The sequence below is a fragment of the Cottoperca gobio genome, chromosome 13 (assembly GCF_900634415.1).
Source record: "Cottoperca gobio chromosome 13, fCotGob3.1, whole genome shotgun sequence".
In the NCBI taxonomy this organism is placed as follows: domain Eukaryota; kingdom Metazoa; phylum Chordata; class Actinopteri; order Perciformes; family Bovichtidae; genus Cottoperca; species Cottoperca gobio.
This window is the reverse complement of record NC_041367.1, coordinates 24,699,727-24,713,559: the sequence shown is the minus strand read 5'-3', so window position 1 is coordinate 24,713,559 and position 13,833 is coordinate 24,699,727. Positions and strand designations below refer to the sequence as shown.

The window sequence follows — 13,833 nt, the reverse complement described above, 5'->3', positions numbered from 1 at the left end:
TTAATTATGGGGTTTCTTTTAGGAAGTTTTTCCTTGTGCGATGCGAGGGTCTAAGGACAGAGGGTGTCATATCCTGTACAGTCTGTAAAGCACACTGAGACAAATGTGTAATTTGTGATATTGGGCTATATAAATACATTTGATTTGATACAGGCTAAAAACACTGAGAGACATTATTATTATTATTGTTGTTATAATTATAACACCGTATGAATGTGAATTGTTTAATTCCCCGCAAACAGTAACGGGTGGCTGGTGCCAGTGTCCTACAGACAAAAACAACTTTGAAAATAATTAGTCCTTACAGCTCTTGACCGGACTGGCAAAACCTGACGTTGCAATTGCTTTATTTGAACATTTTCTTAGAGTCCCGAAGAAGTAAAACTCCTGTTAATCGTCAAGTCAGTGTGCAAAACTTGCAGATTCTCCATAGAAGCTAAAAAGAAACAAACACTCGAAGTGAAATCATTTTTTTTACCTTTTATTCATATACATATATATATATATATATATATATATATATATATATATATATATATGCTCATGTGTTTGACTGCCACTGTTAAAAAGTGTGACTCATCACATTATCACCTGTAAGCATAAATAATTACTTTTTTTTCTCTCTTGAAACCTGGGAAATAAACCAACTGTAAACAGTTATGGGTCATTTTCAGCACCATTGAATAGTACATTCTCTATGTTGCATCAGGATATAAAAATATACAGATATAGTGTCTTCTTCTTCTTTAAAACATTCTTTTTGTGTTGTTCAATGGCATGAAACAAGAGAGGAAGAAAAGACCTCATGCTTGACGATGAGGATTGTTAACGTTATTATCATCTATATTATTAATCCTTAGCAGATCCGTGCTGGACTGTCCATTCATCCATTCACAGCACTTTTAAAACATCAGTAGCAGCCACACGTGGGACAAACAATTTAAATAAAACACAAGTTAAGAGGGTCGTCCTCTGAATCAAGTTGCACTCACAGTGCCACCGGCCTCCCGACCACCGCAGCAGAAAGACAGAGCGTGAAGAAGATGCGAACAGAGACATTGGGAGTGTTGCGGTGCAGTGGGAGGGGAAGCCGTGGACAGCAAGCCGGCCGGTGGGCTGTAAGCTCCTTGAATCCGTGAGCAGTCCTGTTATAGTCACATTCTAAGCACTACGTATCCACAGTCCAAACTGGTGGTGCTGATGATGATGCTTCCCCAAAAAACAAACAAAAAAAAGTTTAAATTCAAAGAAGAAAAAAGGTTAAAATTGCAACAAGTGAGTTTTAATGCTTTGAGGCAAACAAGAAGATGAAGAGTTGAAGAAAAAGAAGTGAAGGCGCGGTCAGGATGTTTGCAGTGCATAGAGAGGGACAGATTCACCGGTTTGTCGGTCAGATGGGATTATTGCGCTGTGTCAACCTTGCACACTCACACGCACGCACACACGCACACACACACACACACACGGTAAACACACACACACACACACACACACACACACACACACACACACACACACATCTCCACCCTGAAATGAGCAAGACATGTGAGTAAAGACAGTGAGAGAGAAAGCAGGGCTGGTTGTTCAGGTTCCTGTGGTTTCCAGAGTGTACCTCTCTGTGTGGAGAGAAGCAGTCTCCAGGCTGGTGGGGATCTGTGCCTTTGAGAGTGTGTGTGCATGTGTGTGTGTGTGTATGTGTGTGATATATGTTAAAATATAAGTCCAAAATAGGCCCGGCTCCACCAACAGTCTTTATTTTCCTTATCCATCTGTCCGTCAGTCAGAGTGGTGCTGTGGCCCGCCGTCCTCAAGGAGGCTTCACATCCGCGAGGAGGAAGCCAGCTCGTAGAACAAGACGTAGGCGTCGCTGCTGCGCACTTGGCTGGAGGACATCGGCGTTACTCTGGAGAGAAAGAGAGGCATAATTAAAGTTTGACTTTTTTACACCAGGGTTCTCGTCATCATTTGGCTGATGTAAACAGGAGTCAAATGAGGAAGTTTGTGACCGTCATGTTGAAAACAGTCGAGCCAAAACCAAGCTCCGCCCTCTGGCTGAACAAACGTTCTCACTTTACAGATAAACAAAACACTAGAATATGTTTCTGAAAACTTTTGAGGCTAGAAAAAGGCAATGCAGGAACAGAATCTTGATTCAGAGTTCACGAGCAGCGGAGACTGCTCGGCTCATCATTTTACTTTTCAGAGAAACATGATTTTATTCACAGATTATCTGTCTCATGCACTACTGTCAGGATATAGTGACAGTTTGAGCAAATATAATAACACTTATTTATTTTTTTAAATCAAAGTTACAGACTAGCTTTAACTGCAAACAGTTCCTGTTTGCACTGTAACAGAAGATGTACAATGTTCACCTGGATTACTTTGGGTAATGAAGAAAAAGTATACATTTGGTGATTATGAGGCAGGATTTGGAGTTTTAAGAAGAACCTATTTCTATATGATATTCAAACATTTTACAGACTTGATAATTGACAGTATATGTATTTACATTATCTAATGTAACAGAATTACTGAGTTCATCTCTTTTTCAGCATATACAGCACACATGCCATATAATGCATGTGTGTGTAGTCGTGTGGTTACACTGGGATACAACAGTAGCAAGTGAGCTGTAATAGTGGATCAGTGAGAATGAGAGACAGAAGTAGAGTGATGTGTCATCAATGAGGCCGAGGAGGCAGCGACTGGATGCAGAGACAAAGGAGGAGGATGATTAGCTGCATGTTTTAGTAACGGGGCGTCCTAGCAGCAATCTAACGGCGCCATGAATGACAGCAAATACCTTTTTTTTTTTAAGGTGATGACGTCATTAAATATGACAACAGACGTTTGAAGGCTCTATTGAGGTTTTATGACGACAGGCAGACAGACGATAGACGGTACAGCCCAAGACTGGGTCATCTTTTGAACCTCAGTGTGCTCATGGTAACTACTAATGTGGGCAGGTTACTGGTAACTGTATTATGATGTGGTCAAATACTCACTACAAAGTATTTATCTCTTGCATATGTAACTAATGTGTATTTAGATCTTTCCTATAATCCTATTTATAAGTAAAAATTTGAGCAGTTATAGTTTCATTGTTTCACTGTTTTATTACCAACAGAATCCCAATGCAAATGTATTCCTGTACTAGTGTACTGAAGGGAGCATGTCAGCACAATCAGTGGTGCCATGTCCGAGAAAGTAAAACAATTACCTCGGAATTAATATTCTCAATTTAAAAAAAGGCTTGAAGAAGTTGTAATAAATGGTTATTCATGTCCTTACATGCACTTCTGGACATAGGTTTGGTGTATATTTGTATCTTGATGATGATGAGTGTCCAAACCTACCTGGAGTCATTAAATGTGTACCATTCTCCCGAGTTGGGATTGCGACAGAAGGCTGTGTAGTGGCCGCCCATAGTGGTGCCTGAGTGGTTGGAAACTGCATACAGGTTGTACACTGCATTTACTGAAACACAACAGAAGCAGAAACACACTTAAAGCCTGCGCTCCTTTTTTTAACAACCTACTTAAGAGGTCACAGTTTCACAAGTATTATTAAGTAATATTATTCACACTGCTGCACAATGTATTTGATTTTAGATTTGATATCAGCTGGGCTGCAAAAGAAAGTCAAAGAATCAGCAGGAAGTAGAATCAGTACTTACTACTGTTTTCAGAGGCAAACTCCCGCAGGTCAAGATCCTTCATGGGGAAGTTAACATAGGTGGACAATTTGCTGGTTCTGCGAGCCTCAGAGAAGCGTTTCAGGTCTGGACAGGAGGGGAGTCAAGGAACAAACTGCTCTGAATGTACCCATCAATACACTGTGTATGGAGTCCTCCAATATCCTCATCAAAATCCAGTCAATGCACTCTACAGCCAATTCTGCTACACTGGGCTTCAAATACATGACAGGGTTTCCTGACTGTATATCAGAGCTGTTTCCCAACAAATGGAGCACCTTTAAAGCGTCAAAACAGTAGGTCAAAGAAGTATGCCGGCATTTTAGGGTCATTGCAGGTCAAATAATAATTACGCATAATTAGGAGGGTAATATTCCGAGAAAAACTTGAGTATTCTGTGTGATTATTAAATCATACAACTGCAATAAAAAAACTCTCAGAGATTAAAGTCACAAATTTAACAGAAAGACACTAAACATTAGTGAGGAGGTGCAACAGTATGGAACATGAAGATATCCTCCATCCGCCTATTGTGTTGGAGTTCCTGATGCACAAAAGCTGTGTCCCTTCAAAGTCCGGACGCCTGTGATAATATGGTGATTCTGGGCTGAAATCACGAGTACTTCCTCATTGTTAGATGAGACAGACATAATACACGACAAGCGGCGGCGTCTGAGGTGATGATGTTGATCATCATTATTTTAGTTTAGATTCGTTTTTTTCTTATTACACCCCCCTTACTTACAATATGCTCTAATAAGCAGTCTTAAAGGAGCCGTACAAACACAAAAGACACATATATTTTTATGTATTTCCTTGAGAGCCATATATTTAATACATTTGAACGCAACTTTATGCGTGCATTTTTGAAGAATAACACGTCTCCGAGTACTAATAGCAGTATCAGTGTTTCATTGAACAGGAGCTCTTTTATTAAATAAATAACACTTACGTTATTTATCTCATTTATGTGCACGTTTCAGTGTTTACTGCACGGGTGTCAAACTCAAGGCAATTATATCCGACCGCAAGTAAATATCATATGTCTGTCATAACTGGCCCGCCGGTTTTGGTAATTAAATCAATGCATGGCACAACCACGGGGAAAGACATTTGAGGAAGAATCTAAATGTGTGAATGGAATGAAAGTTTTTGGAAAGCAAAGAGAAAGACACCACAGATCTCTGGGACGATGTGAGCTGGACTGTTTGTGCGACATAATGAAGCATCTCACTGTTAAACCTGCAGCTTCAGGGCCGTGTGATCACGGACATGTATGATGCCGAGCTGCCTGTGGGAGACTCAGATGCAGAAGGAAACTTTGGTCACTACGTGTTTCCAAACACTGACAAACATCTCCACCGCTGTGTTCCCGACAGCATTCTGTTGATGAACTGAGCGCATTTGCCGACTTTGCAGCTCAGAAATTTAAATTGAACTGCTCAGCAATCCGTTAGCAGTTGACTTAAATATGTTCCATATCTTTGTGCACTTTCTCCAATATGTGTATCCTGTTCAATAAATGTGGACCGTGTTTGGCCCTCGACGTAGTCCCAGTTTTTAATGTTGGCCCTCTCTGTGATTGAGTTTGACCCCCCCGGTCTACTGCTTGCTTTGTGCAGTTTCTTCTCTGCTCGGTTTCGGGAAGGGCGGGGCTCCGCCCCCTACACACACATGTGTGAACACACCTTAACCTACAGCCAGAGACAGAGCGGAGGAAAGGAGAGAACTAAAAACAAATCCGCTGCTAAATGTTTTACTTTAAAATGACACAATATAATTATATATTACTTGTTAATCATGTTAAAAAATGTCAGCTCAAAATTGTCTGCGAGCCATATCTCGTAATCGAAAGAGCCATAGGTTCCCGACCCCTGCCATAGTCGATACACCCTATCCCACTGACATCTTCATGCTGTCCCAGCTATTGACTCGCTACACACGTCTAATATAATACATCACATCACACATTCATGTCCAGAGGAAAAGGATACGCAGCACTAAGATCTTGGGGAACTTCTGTATTGTGAACTTCTTCGTGCATCTTCTCCTGGCTTTACATCTGTAGCACGTCTGAGGAGAAGAAACAGTTTGTTCATCACTGTTCACAGACAGACAGTTTGACTCCAGCACATAGACCCACATCTGCTGACATGATCACTTATATAACAATTCCACAATCATATGGATAGAATTGAGACTTTCACACCTTTAAAGTCATGTGGAATTAAGTTTCAGACCAAAATGCCACAGTGTCTCTGTTTGAACATACATGTGGCAAGTGCAGAAAAAACGACACTTGAAGAGACAGAAGTACTCAGACTCAGTACTTTTACTTAGAGTTACACTCAAAGACCTGACTTGTGTTCTCTTATTCACCTATGTTGATAAGCGGTAACTGCAGGTGTGTTTTGGGATCTTAGTATCTTATCTTTGTATTTGACTTACCAGACATTCATTTAAATGAAAATCTTCAAGATTAGCACTTTAATACTATAGTGTAGAAATACTCAGTTACAAGTAAAAATCCTTCACTCAAATTTTAACTTCAGTAATAGAACAAAAGTATTAGCATCAAAATACTTTAAAGTACCAAAAGTAAAAGTAGTCATTATCCAGAATATTTCAGAGTCATGTATACTATATCATTGTATTTTAATTATGAATGCATTAATGTCTACATTACTTTAATGTTGCAGCTGGTGAAGGTGGGGACCATTTGAACTACTTTACTATTACTATATTAAATACCTGCGAACAGTACTTGAGTAAAGTAAGTTATGTTCCACCACTGAGGAGGCGTCGCCCTTCTGTTGGTTCTTACCGGCTTCTCGTCCCCGTCGAGGACGTCTTCTTTGGTGAAGAGCCGCATGCAGTCCATCAGACTCACCTCACCGTAACCCTTCTGAGCACAAACATAGACGCATTCACATTAGCATGCACATGAACACACACACACACACACACACACACACACACACACACACACACACACACACAAACAGAGACAGGGAGGAAACCAAAAAGCTCATGTTAAGAGCTATGGGTAGATATTTCTTAATACAAAACACGTCTACACAACCACAGAAAGAAAGTCACCTCTGTACCACTGATTATGCTGACACGTGTGTCTGTTGACCTTCTGGGACTTGATATGTAAGGCTGACCAACATCCACCTGTACGTGTGTGTGTGTGTGTGTGTGTGTGTGTGTGTGTGTGTGTGTGTGTGTGTGTGTGTGTGTGTGTTTCCTCACCTTGGCGATAGGCAGAGAGAGATCCCAAAAGGGGTCGAACACAGTGGAGCAGAAACCACAGTGGCTGCAGGTTAGAGAGCTCTTCAGCTGCCCTACAAACACGTCTGGAGGAGCGAAAGATAAAAACAAAAAACATAAACATGATGCTGATCACTGGCTCAACACATTTGCCATGAAAAATATTAATAAAAGATATCTATTGTTACGGTATTGTTTTTCTTCATGCTGATTGTTTGATCTTTGTTTAGCCTGACCTGTCACTATTATACCATATCCAGACTAGACACGTTTGATATGTAAAACACATATCACACAGATATGATTATAAAGATTAACAAGATTGAATGTATCAATTTCTAAAATAAAATGAATTCAAATTGATCTTGATGCATTTCTACTTACCGACTATCTTACTGTCTTCTCTCTCTAGATATTTATTCCACATCTTCTTCCCTTTCTCTTCATCCCTGAACGTAGAGCACAGATGAGACTGTTAGATTACTAGATCCAGTGCAAAGTGACGGAGAAGATGGCCAGACAGGCGGAGACATACTGATGAGAAAACTAAGCTGTTCTGATTCAGTCAAAGGGTTGATAATAGAATGGGTCATAGCAGAAAACAGACACTATTTAGGGACCTGACCTACTTTATTATAGGTGGCAGAATATGAGAATAAGGGATTAAAAAGACACGTTCTACCCTGACACACATTTTCAAGCTGGAAATGTTTCTGCATTGTTTTGAATATTTAGGCAGAGTGGACCTGTTTTGAGGGTAATACTGAGAGTTGCAGAGATTAACTTGACCCTTAAACAAGCTGTGGTTAGATAACTGCTAATTATATCCAAGAAGAATTGAAGCATTAAGCTGATCAGAGCCCCAGAGAGCAAAAACTCAACAACACAGGAGGTGAAACTATCACACGGAGCCTTGAATGAAAGCTTAATGAGGAAGCCTTAATGGTTTATGTTGCCGAGGCCCTTTTTACATTATGTATACCATCATGGGCGGGTTATGATACAATGGGCCCCTTGGCATAGACATGCAAGAGGCCCCACCACCTCTCCTACATATGAGCAAGACACACAGATTTTGTAGTTGTTTAACCTCTTTTTGTTGTTTGTGTCTCTTTGTAGTCATTGTGTGTGTCTTTGTAGTCTTTTTGTGTGTCTTTGTATATGTTTTATGACATTTAGGGTAAGGCCAGGGGAGAGATGACTTACTGCAGGTGGTCGAAGTCCTCAACAGAGCCTCTCGGCCTGACAGTGACCCTGTTTACTTCGTTGTGCAGGCCATCCAGGAGGAAACGCAGGAACTCTTGAGCATCCTGTTGGCTGCAAGACACAGAAACAGTCAGTCAGAAGTAAAAATATCTGCTGAAGTTACTGTTTTCAGACATGTTTCTAGACTTGTAGTCTTGCAGTCGTATATTAATCAGACAGAGGCAATGCTAAGTGCTCCTAACAGCACACAACAACTAATAAAAAGTGAAGAGAGCTTACTTGTATCCCACGAATCTGGGAGCATATCTCTGGATCTGAGTTTTGAATTCTGACGGGCTGACTGCCTCACTGCTGGACGACGTCCACATTGTCTGTAACAGCTTGGCAAATTCTACCAGAACAGAAACACTCAAATCACTCACACACTGGGGCATGAAATGCTCTTGGCTGATTCTACATAACAATGCATTCAGGACAGGTTGATGGTGAACTGAAGGTACAACTCCTTTTCATGTCCTGTGTGAGATTTCATACATTTTAATGCAATTGCAAACACTTAAAACAGGGTTTGTACAGTTAAGAGTACAATTCAAAACATTAAATGAACCATTTTCCAGACTTTTAAGACTTTGTTAAAAGACCTAGAAAAACATTGTGAAATACAAAGGATGAACCAGTTTGACTTCTCCTAACACGTGTTCTGAAAGATGCAAATCTAATACAGAGGTAAAAGAGGGAGTGAGTGTGAGCAGCTGTGAGAAGTGCTTGTTTTAGACTCTAGGGGGCCTGTGTGGCACGTCGCTCACCTTCCATGAGGGCTGTGTTGGTGCGGCTGTTGTTGTTAAGGTCTCTGCGGTGCGAGTTGTGCAGGCAGTAGTCTCTCAGGCTGTGTGTGTTGCTGAGACACTGCAGAATACTGTTCATGAAACACTGCAAGGAAAAACATTTGACTCTCTTACACATGAAATAACGTCAAGTTCCATTCATTGATGACTCTTATTTGATGGAGAGAAATAAAAAACGGACTTAACACTTACAATTTACATTTGTCTTGTAAATATCCGTTTTTGATGTAGAGAATTTATTTAAAGATCGCAAAATCCATCAGTATCCTTACAATCTAGTTCAAACTATAACATAGTCGCTGAATGCTCTCCATAGCTGAATCTAGCTAATTAAATGTAAAAATGTGGATATTTTGGGAAATACACTTAACCACTTTCTTGCCGAGAGTTCGATGAGAAGATTGATACCACTCTCATGTCTGTACACTAAACATGAAGCTACAGCCAACAGCTGGTTAGCCGGACTATATCCAGACTTTTACAAGTCCAAGAAATATTCCTGCACTTAACGCCCTATAAAAAAAAACAATGAACTGTTTTTACACACATGCATATTTCCCCTCTTACCTGTAGAGCTCTTTATCAATCTATGTGTTTTGGTGAGAGATTGTGAGTGTTGGAGATATCGGCCGTAGAGACGTCGGCCTTCTCTACATTATAATGAACTCGATGCTCAAAGCTCCAAGAGAATACATTTGAAAAACTCAACAGCAATGTCTCTTTCCAGATAATCCACACACCTTGTTGTGAGCAGGTTCATGTAGGAACTATTTTCTTTCTACCGAACAAACCCCGCAGACGAGTGCACGCTTCCCTGTGCACGGTGACAGTCTCTGGGTGTAATTCGATATACATTTCTATGGAATTTATCTCCGACATTCTGCAACTCACACCAAAACAATCTGAGTAGATAAATAGCACTATAGGTAAGAGAAATAACATGTATTTTGGATTTTTGATTCATTGCTTTTGCACTTTGGTGTCAATACATGGACAGGTGTGCAACATTTGAATTTACACCTGGAGGGGTTTGATATATTTTATTACATCAGGTTACAGTTTTCCTGAACATATGCAGAATTGAACACCTTATTGACCTTACGCACTTCAGTTCCAAAAACTGTGGTCTGCAGTGACACATGCTAACAGGTAAAACTCCTTGAGGCCACATAGTATTCATTTCTGCAATACCTCTAAAGCTGAACATTACTCCTGACATTCAATCAGCCCAAAGATTATGTGACAGTCTTTTTAAGATATAAATATGTAGTCATACATCCATGATGAATGTAGAGTGCTTCATCATTTTGGAGAAATTAAAATGTGTTTTGTCAATCTGGAAATGTATTTCGTATCCTGTACAGTCTGTAAAGCACACTGAGACAAATGTGTAATTTGTGATATTGGGCTATATAAATACATTTGATTTGATATCATTAAATTTAAAGGCTTTCCAAGACAAAGTGAATGAATGGTAGTATAATCACACAGACAGCACTGTGTACACGCTGCCATCACGTGTCCACATCAGACATGTGCAGTTTGGTAACATCCAACCATACAGACACACACAGAGAGAGAGAGAGAGAGAGAGAGAGAGAGAGAGAGAGAGAGAGAGAGAGAGAGAGAGAGAGAGAGAGAGAGTCCTCCCTGGTCCATAGTTCAGAGCTCTCAAATTAAGTTACTGTACACACACACACACACACACACACACTGTTTATTTTAGGAGCCGTTCTCCTGCCTGTTGCCTGGTAGATAGAAACTCTGGACCACCACTCTGTGTGAAATCAACAAACTGCTATCAGTGTAACACCGAGCAGATGATGAGAATGTAACGTGTGAAGAAGAAGACGTTTGGCTCCAGACAGACGTAACCAGCTGCTGACTGTACTTACAGTGTTTCCTAGGTTCTTTAGTCCCACCAGGCCTTGGGCACTCTTTGAATTCTGAAAGACAAAAGACACAATATATAGATGAAATTCTGAAGGCTCCTTTATTCCAGGAGTCATAAGACATGCACACAGTGAAAGTGGACAGCCTATAGATACACCTTTTTCAACAGAATGTTTGAACTTGTATCTCCTTGTCTTATCACTATGTCTTATGTCTGCGCCTTCATGTGCCGTGTTCTACCTTGAATTGATCAGTAATAGATGAATATGGTATTTTTGATCTGAACTGAAATACATCCAAACATCCAAATATCATTTCTGATGAATACTTTCAATATTTTTGATTCTTTCTCTCATTCACTCCATTTTCTAAAATACATATACATATTCAGCACTGTGTTTCTTATTTAATAAACCAGCTTTATAATGTACATCACCATCAGCTGTTTTCTAACACTGCTGAAGTGTTTCACATTTGTACTTTATAGCCCCAGGAAGCTGGCCAATCAGCAAAACCCATACATACTGTCTGTACACTCTGCAGCTGAATGTGTGTGTTGAGTCTGTATCGGAGGGACAGACAGGAGGCTGTTCTTGGTGAAAATTATCTAGAGAGAAGAACTTGTTTTTGTTATCTCACAGTCGCTTCCTCTCCTGGTATTCACTCCCAGATGGCAGAAATCTGATCAAGTTCAGTGAAAAACACAATCAGTGCACCTTAAGGATTTTCTACACTGCAGTTTTTATCGTTGCAAATCGTCAACATCATGAAATAAAGACATTTCAGCTCAGTGAAGCACAACAGATGGCAAAGCATATCATCATCATTTCAACTTCTTAAAACCAAAATGCTTGGCGGAACTTATGTCATCACTTGCCGCAGATAGATTTCATGACATAAGTTGAGTGGTTATATAATTGAGTATCTAGAGGAAGAACTAACAAAGAACGCGGGGGTGGATTAGGAATAAACTTGTGCCCTCGACCAAGGAGCAGAGGCAGCAGACAATTATGCTTCAGAAAATGCGAGCAATGCCAAATATGATTCATCTTTCATCACCGAATCATTCCTGACACAGTATGTATGTATAGAGCAACAACAAGCTGACTAGAGGCCAAGTAGAGAAACTAACAGTGTGGAAACTTGAGCTTTTATTTTCTAGGCAAAGAGCAACTGTGCAGCACCAGCAGCCCCCCCCCGTTACCCTCACCTGTAGTGAAGCTCGAGCACACTCACTGAGAGTACTGTGTGTCAGGACCACCATGAAAACGGATCAGAATCCAAGGTGAGACCACGCAAAAGCTACTCGGGCTGTACCGTATGTTTGGAGTTTTAGGGTAATGATGTCATAAAATAATGACGCCAGACATTCAAAGCTTCAATGAAAAACCTCAACAGAGGCTTCAAATGAAAAGAAAACAAAGCAACGATCATGTAACTGTTCACTAAAAATCCTATTACGGGAAACATGTATAAAGAGTGATGTGAGAGCTTATTACCGTTGTCTGAATCAGTTAGGAACTTTTGACAGATGACAAATAGCAAATACTATACATGGTAGAGACGCTGGAGACAGAATGAGGCTTGCGGTCAGCAGCCTCACCACACCCTGGATGTAGGCTGACCTGACACACATGAATGAGCACACTACACTGGATGACCTCACTGACCCGAAGGAGTAGTCCTCTGTGATCACACCATTCAAAAAGGTATCAGCAGTCTAAGAGTCTCAGAATGTGTTACATGAGTGTGCTGGGAAATGCTCTGAATTGTCACAGTATCATTAACCTGCTGCTGTGCATCAACATGAAGAGTGCAGGGTTCAGTTCATCAGATGGTAATATTACGCTGCATCCACTCTGATGTTTTCTTTTTGAAACACATCACTTTTGCTAGCGTCCACACTACTCCTCTAAACTAAAGAGTTTAGTTTGTAAACTCCAGGATTGCATTTTAGTCTAGGTGGGCAAAGACCGAGACTTTTGATTTGAGAATCGAGGAGTGAGAGTCAGCCTGAGACACAAGCCCTGACTTGATTCAGAATTTGATTGATTATTTAAATCTCGTTTGTTCTCATTTAAAAGCTTTATTCATTAATTTTTCATGACCCTGTCACTGTGTGAATGCAGAGACTGGTCCAGATTTCTGCATATTAACTCATTTAAATACGTGCGACTAGCACAGGAGCATCACAACACTTTTTGCTTGACTGCACAGTTACGGCTGCATTTCACCCTTGGAGAGAGCTTTCAGAATTTATTTTCGTCTTATTTGCAAGTGAATCCTTTTGTGAATTCACCTGTCAGATTTATTTTTCAACCAGTGGAGTCACCCCCTGCTGGCAATTTGAAAGAATGCAGGTTTAAGGCCCTTTTGCATTGGCTTCATTTTTCAAACCAGAGGGGTCCGCTTGGCTTAGAGAAAGGACACTGAATGAGACAGCAGAAATCAAAGTGAGGACTCCTGTCCTTAGCTCTGCTCTGAGCCTTCTGAAGGTTCACATGATCGAGAGCATGTTCGTCTGTTCATTAGTGCCGTGAGCCTGAAGCTTATCTAGTTATGAGAACTGTTACAGGAAGGGCTTTTTACTATTATATAAATAACCTCGGCCATCTGTCTCTTATTCAAGAGAAAGAGAGTCAGCATGTGGACGGGGAAAATCTACAGTTTAATTAACTATGGCTTATCTAAATCCGTCTTTGTGTAAATTCCACTGTAATGAATGGAGCACTTTACTAGCCACGGCCACATATAACATAAACTCACACGCACACACTTCCTGTTGTGTGTCCAACTTCAAGAAGTCTGTGATGACTCTGGTGTGACAGGATGCAGGACCGATCCTCTCTGGTCACCCCCCCCCACCGTTGGAATGTAAAAGTCTGACTTTGCTGCACTCTGCTGAGTAATGCCACAGCC

The 13,833-nt window shown here is 40.6% G+C and overlaps 1 protein-coding gene across 10 annotated transcripts in view; it reads right to left on the bottom strand.

Annotated features, from left to right (window-relative positions):
- Positions 1–523: 523 nt before the first annotated feature.
- The window catches only part of usp2a (ubiquitin specific peptidase 2a), a 58,344-nt gene continuing 45,034 nt past the window's right edge, over positions 524–13,833 (bottom strand). For 4 of the 10 annotated variants that reach the window (XM_029445954.1, XM_029445956.1, XM_029445953.1 and 1 more), the window contains exons 4-14: positions 10,917–10,967; positions 8,983–9,106; positions 8,456–8,567; positions 8,177–8,287; positions 7,355–7,419; positions 6,953–7,056; positions 6,522–6,602; positions 5,692–5,770; positions 3,680–3,784; positions 3,360–3,480; positions 524–1,903 (exon numbers count right to left, since the gene is read on the bottom strand). In XM_029445954.1, coding sequence (XP_029301814.1) covers positions 1,819–1,903; positions 3,360–3,480; positions 3,680–3,784; positions 5,692–5,770; positions 6,522–6,602; positions 6,953–7,056; positions 7,355–7,419; positions 8,177–8,287; positions 8,456–8,567; positions 8,983–9,106; positions 10,917–10,967 — 1,038 coding nt within the window. In that variant the 3' untranslated portion in view covers positions 524–1,818. Of the gene's footprint in view, positions 1,904–3,359; positions 3,481–3,679; positions 3,785–5,691; positions 5,771–6,521; positions 6,603–6,952; positions 7,057–7,354; positions 7,420–8,176; positions 8,288–8,455; positions 8,568–8,982; positions 9,107–10,916; positions 10,968–11,439; positions 11,596–13,833 lie in introns of all 10 variants that reach the window. The other 6 variants (XM_029445959.1, XM_029445958.1, XM_029445960.1 and 3 more) reach the window with 3 other exon arrangements.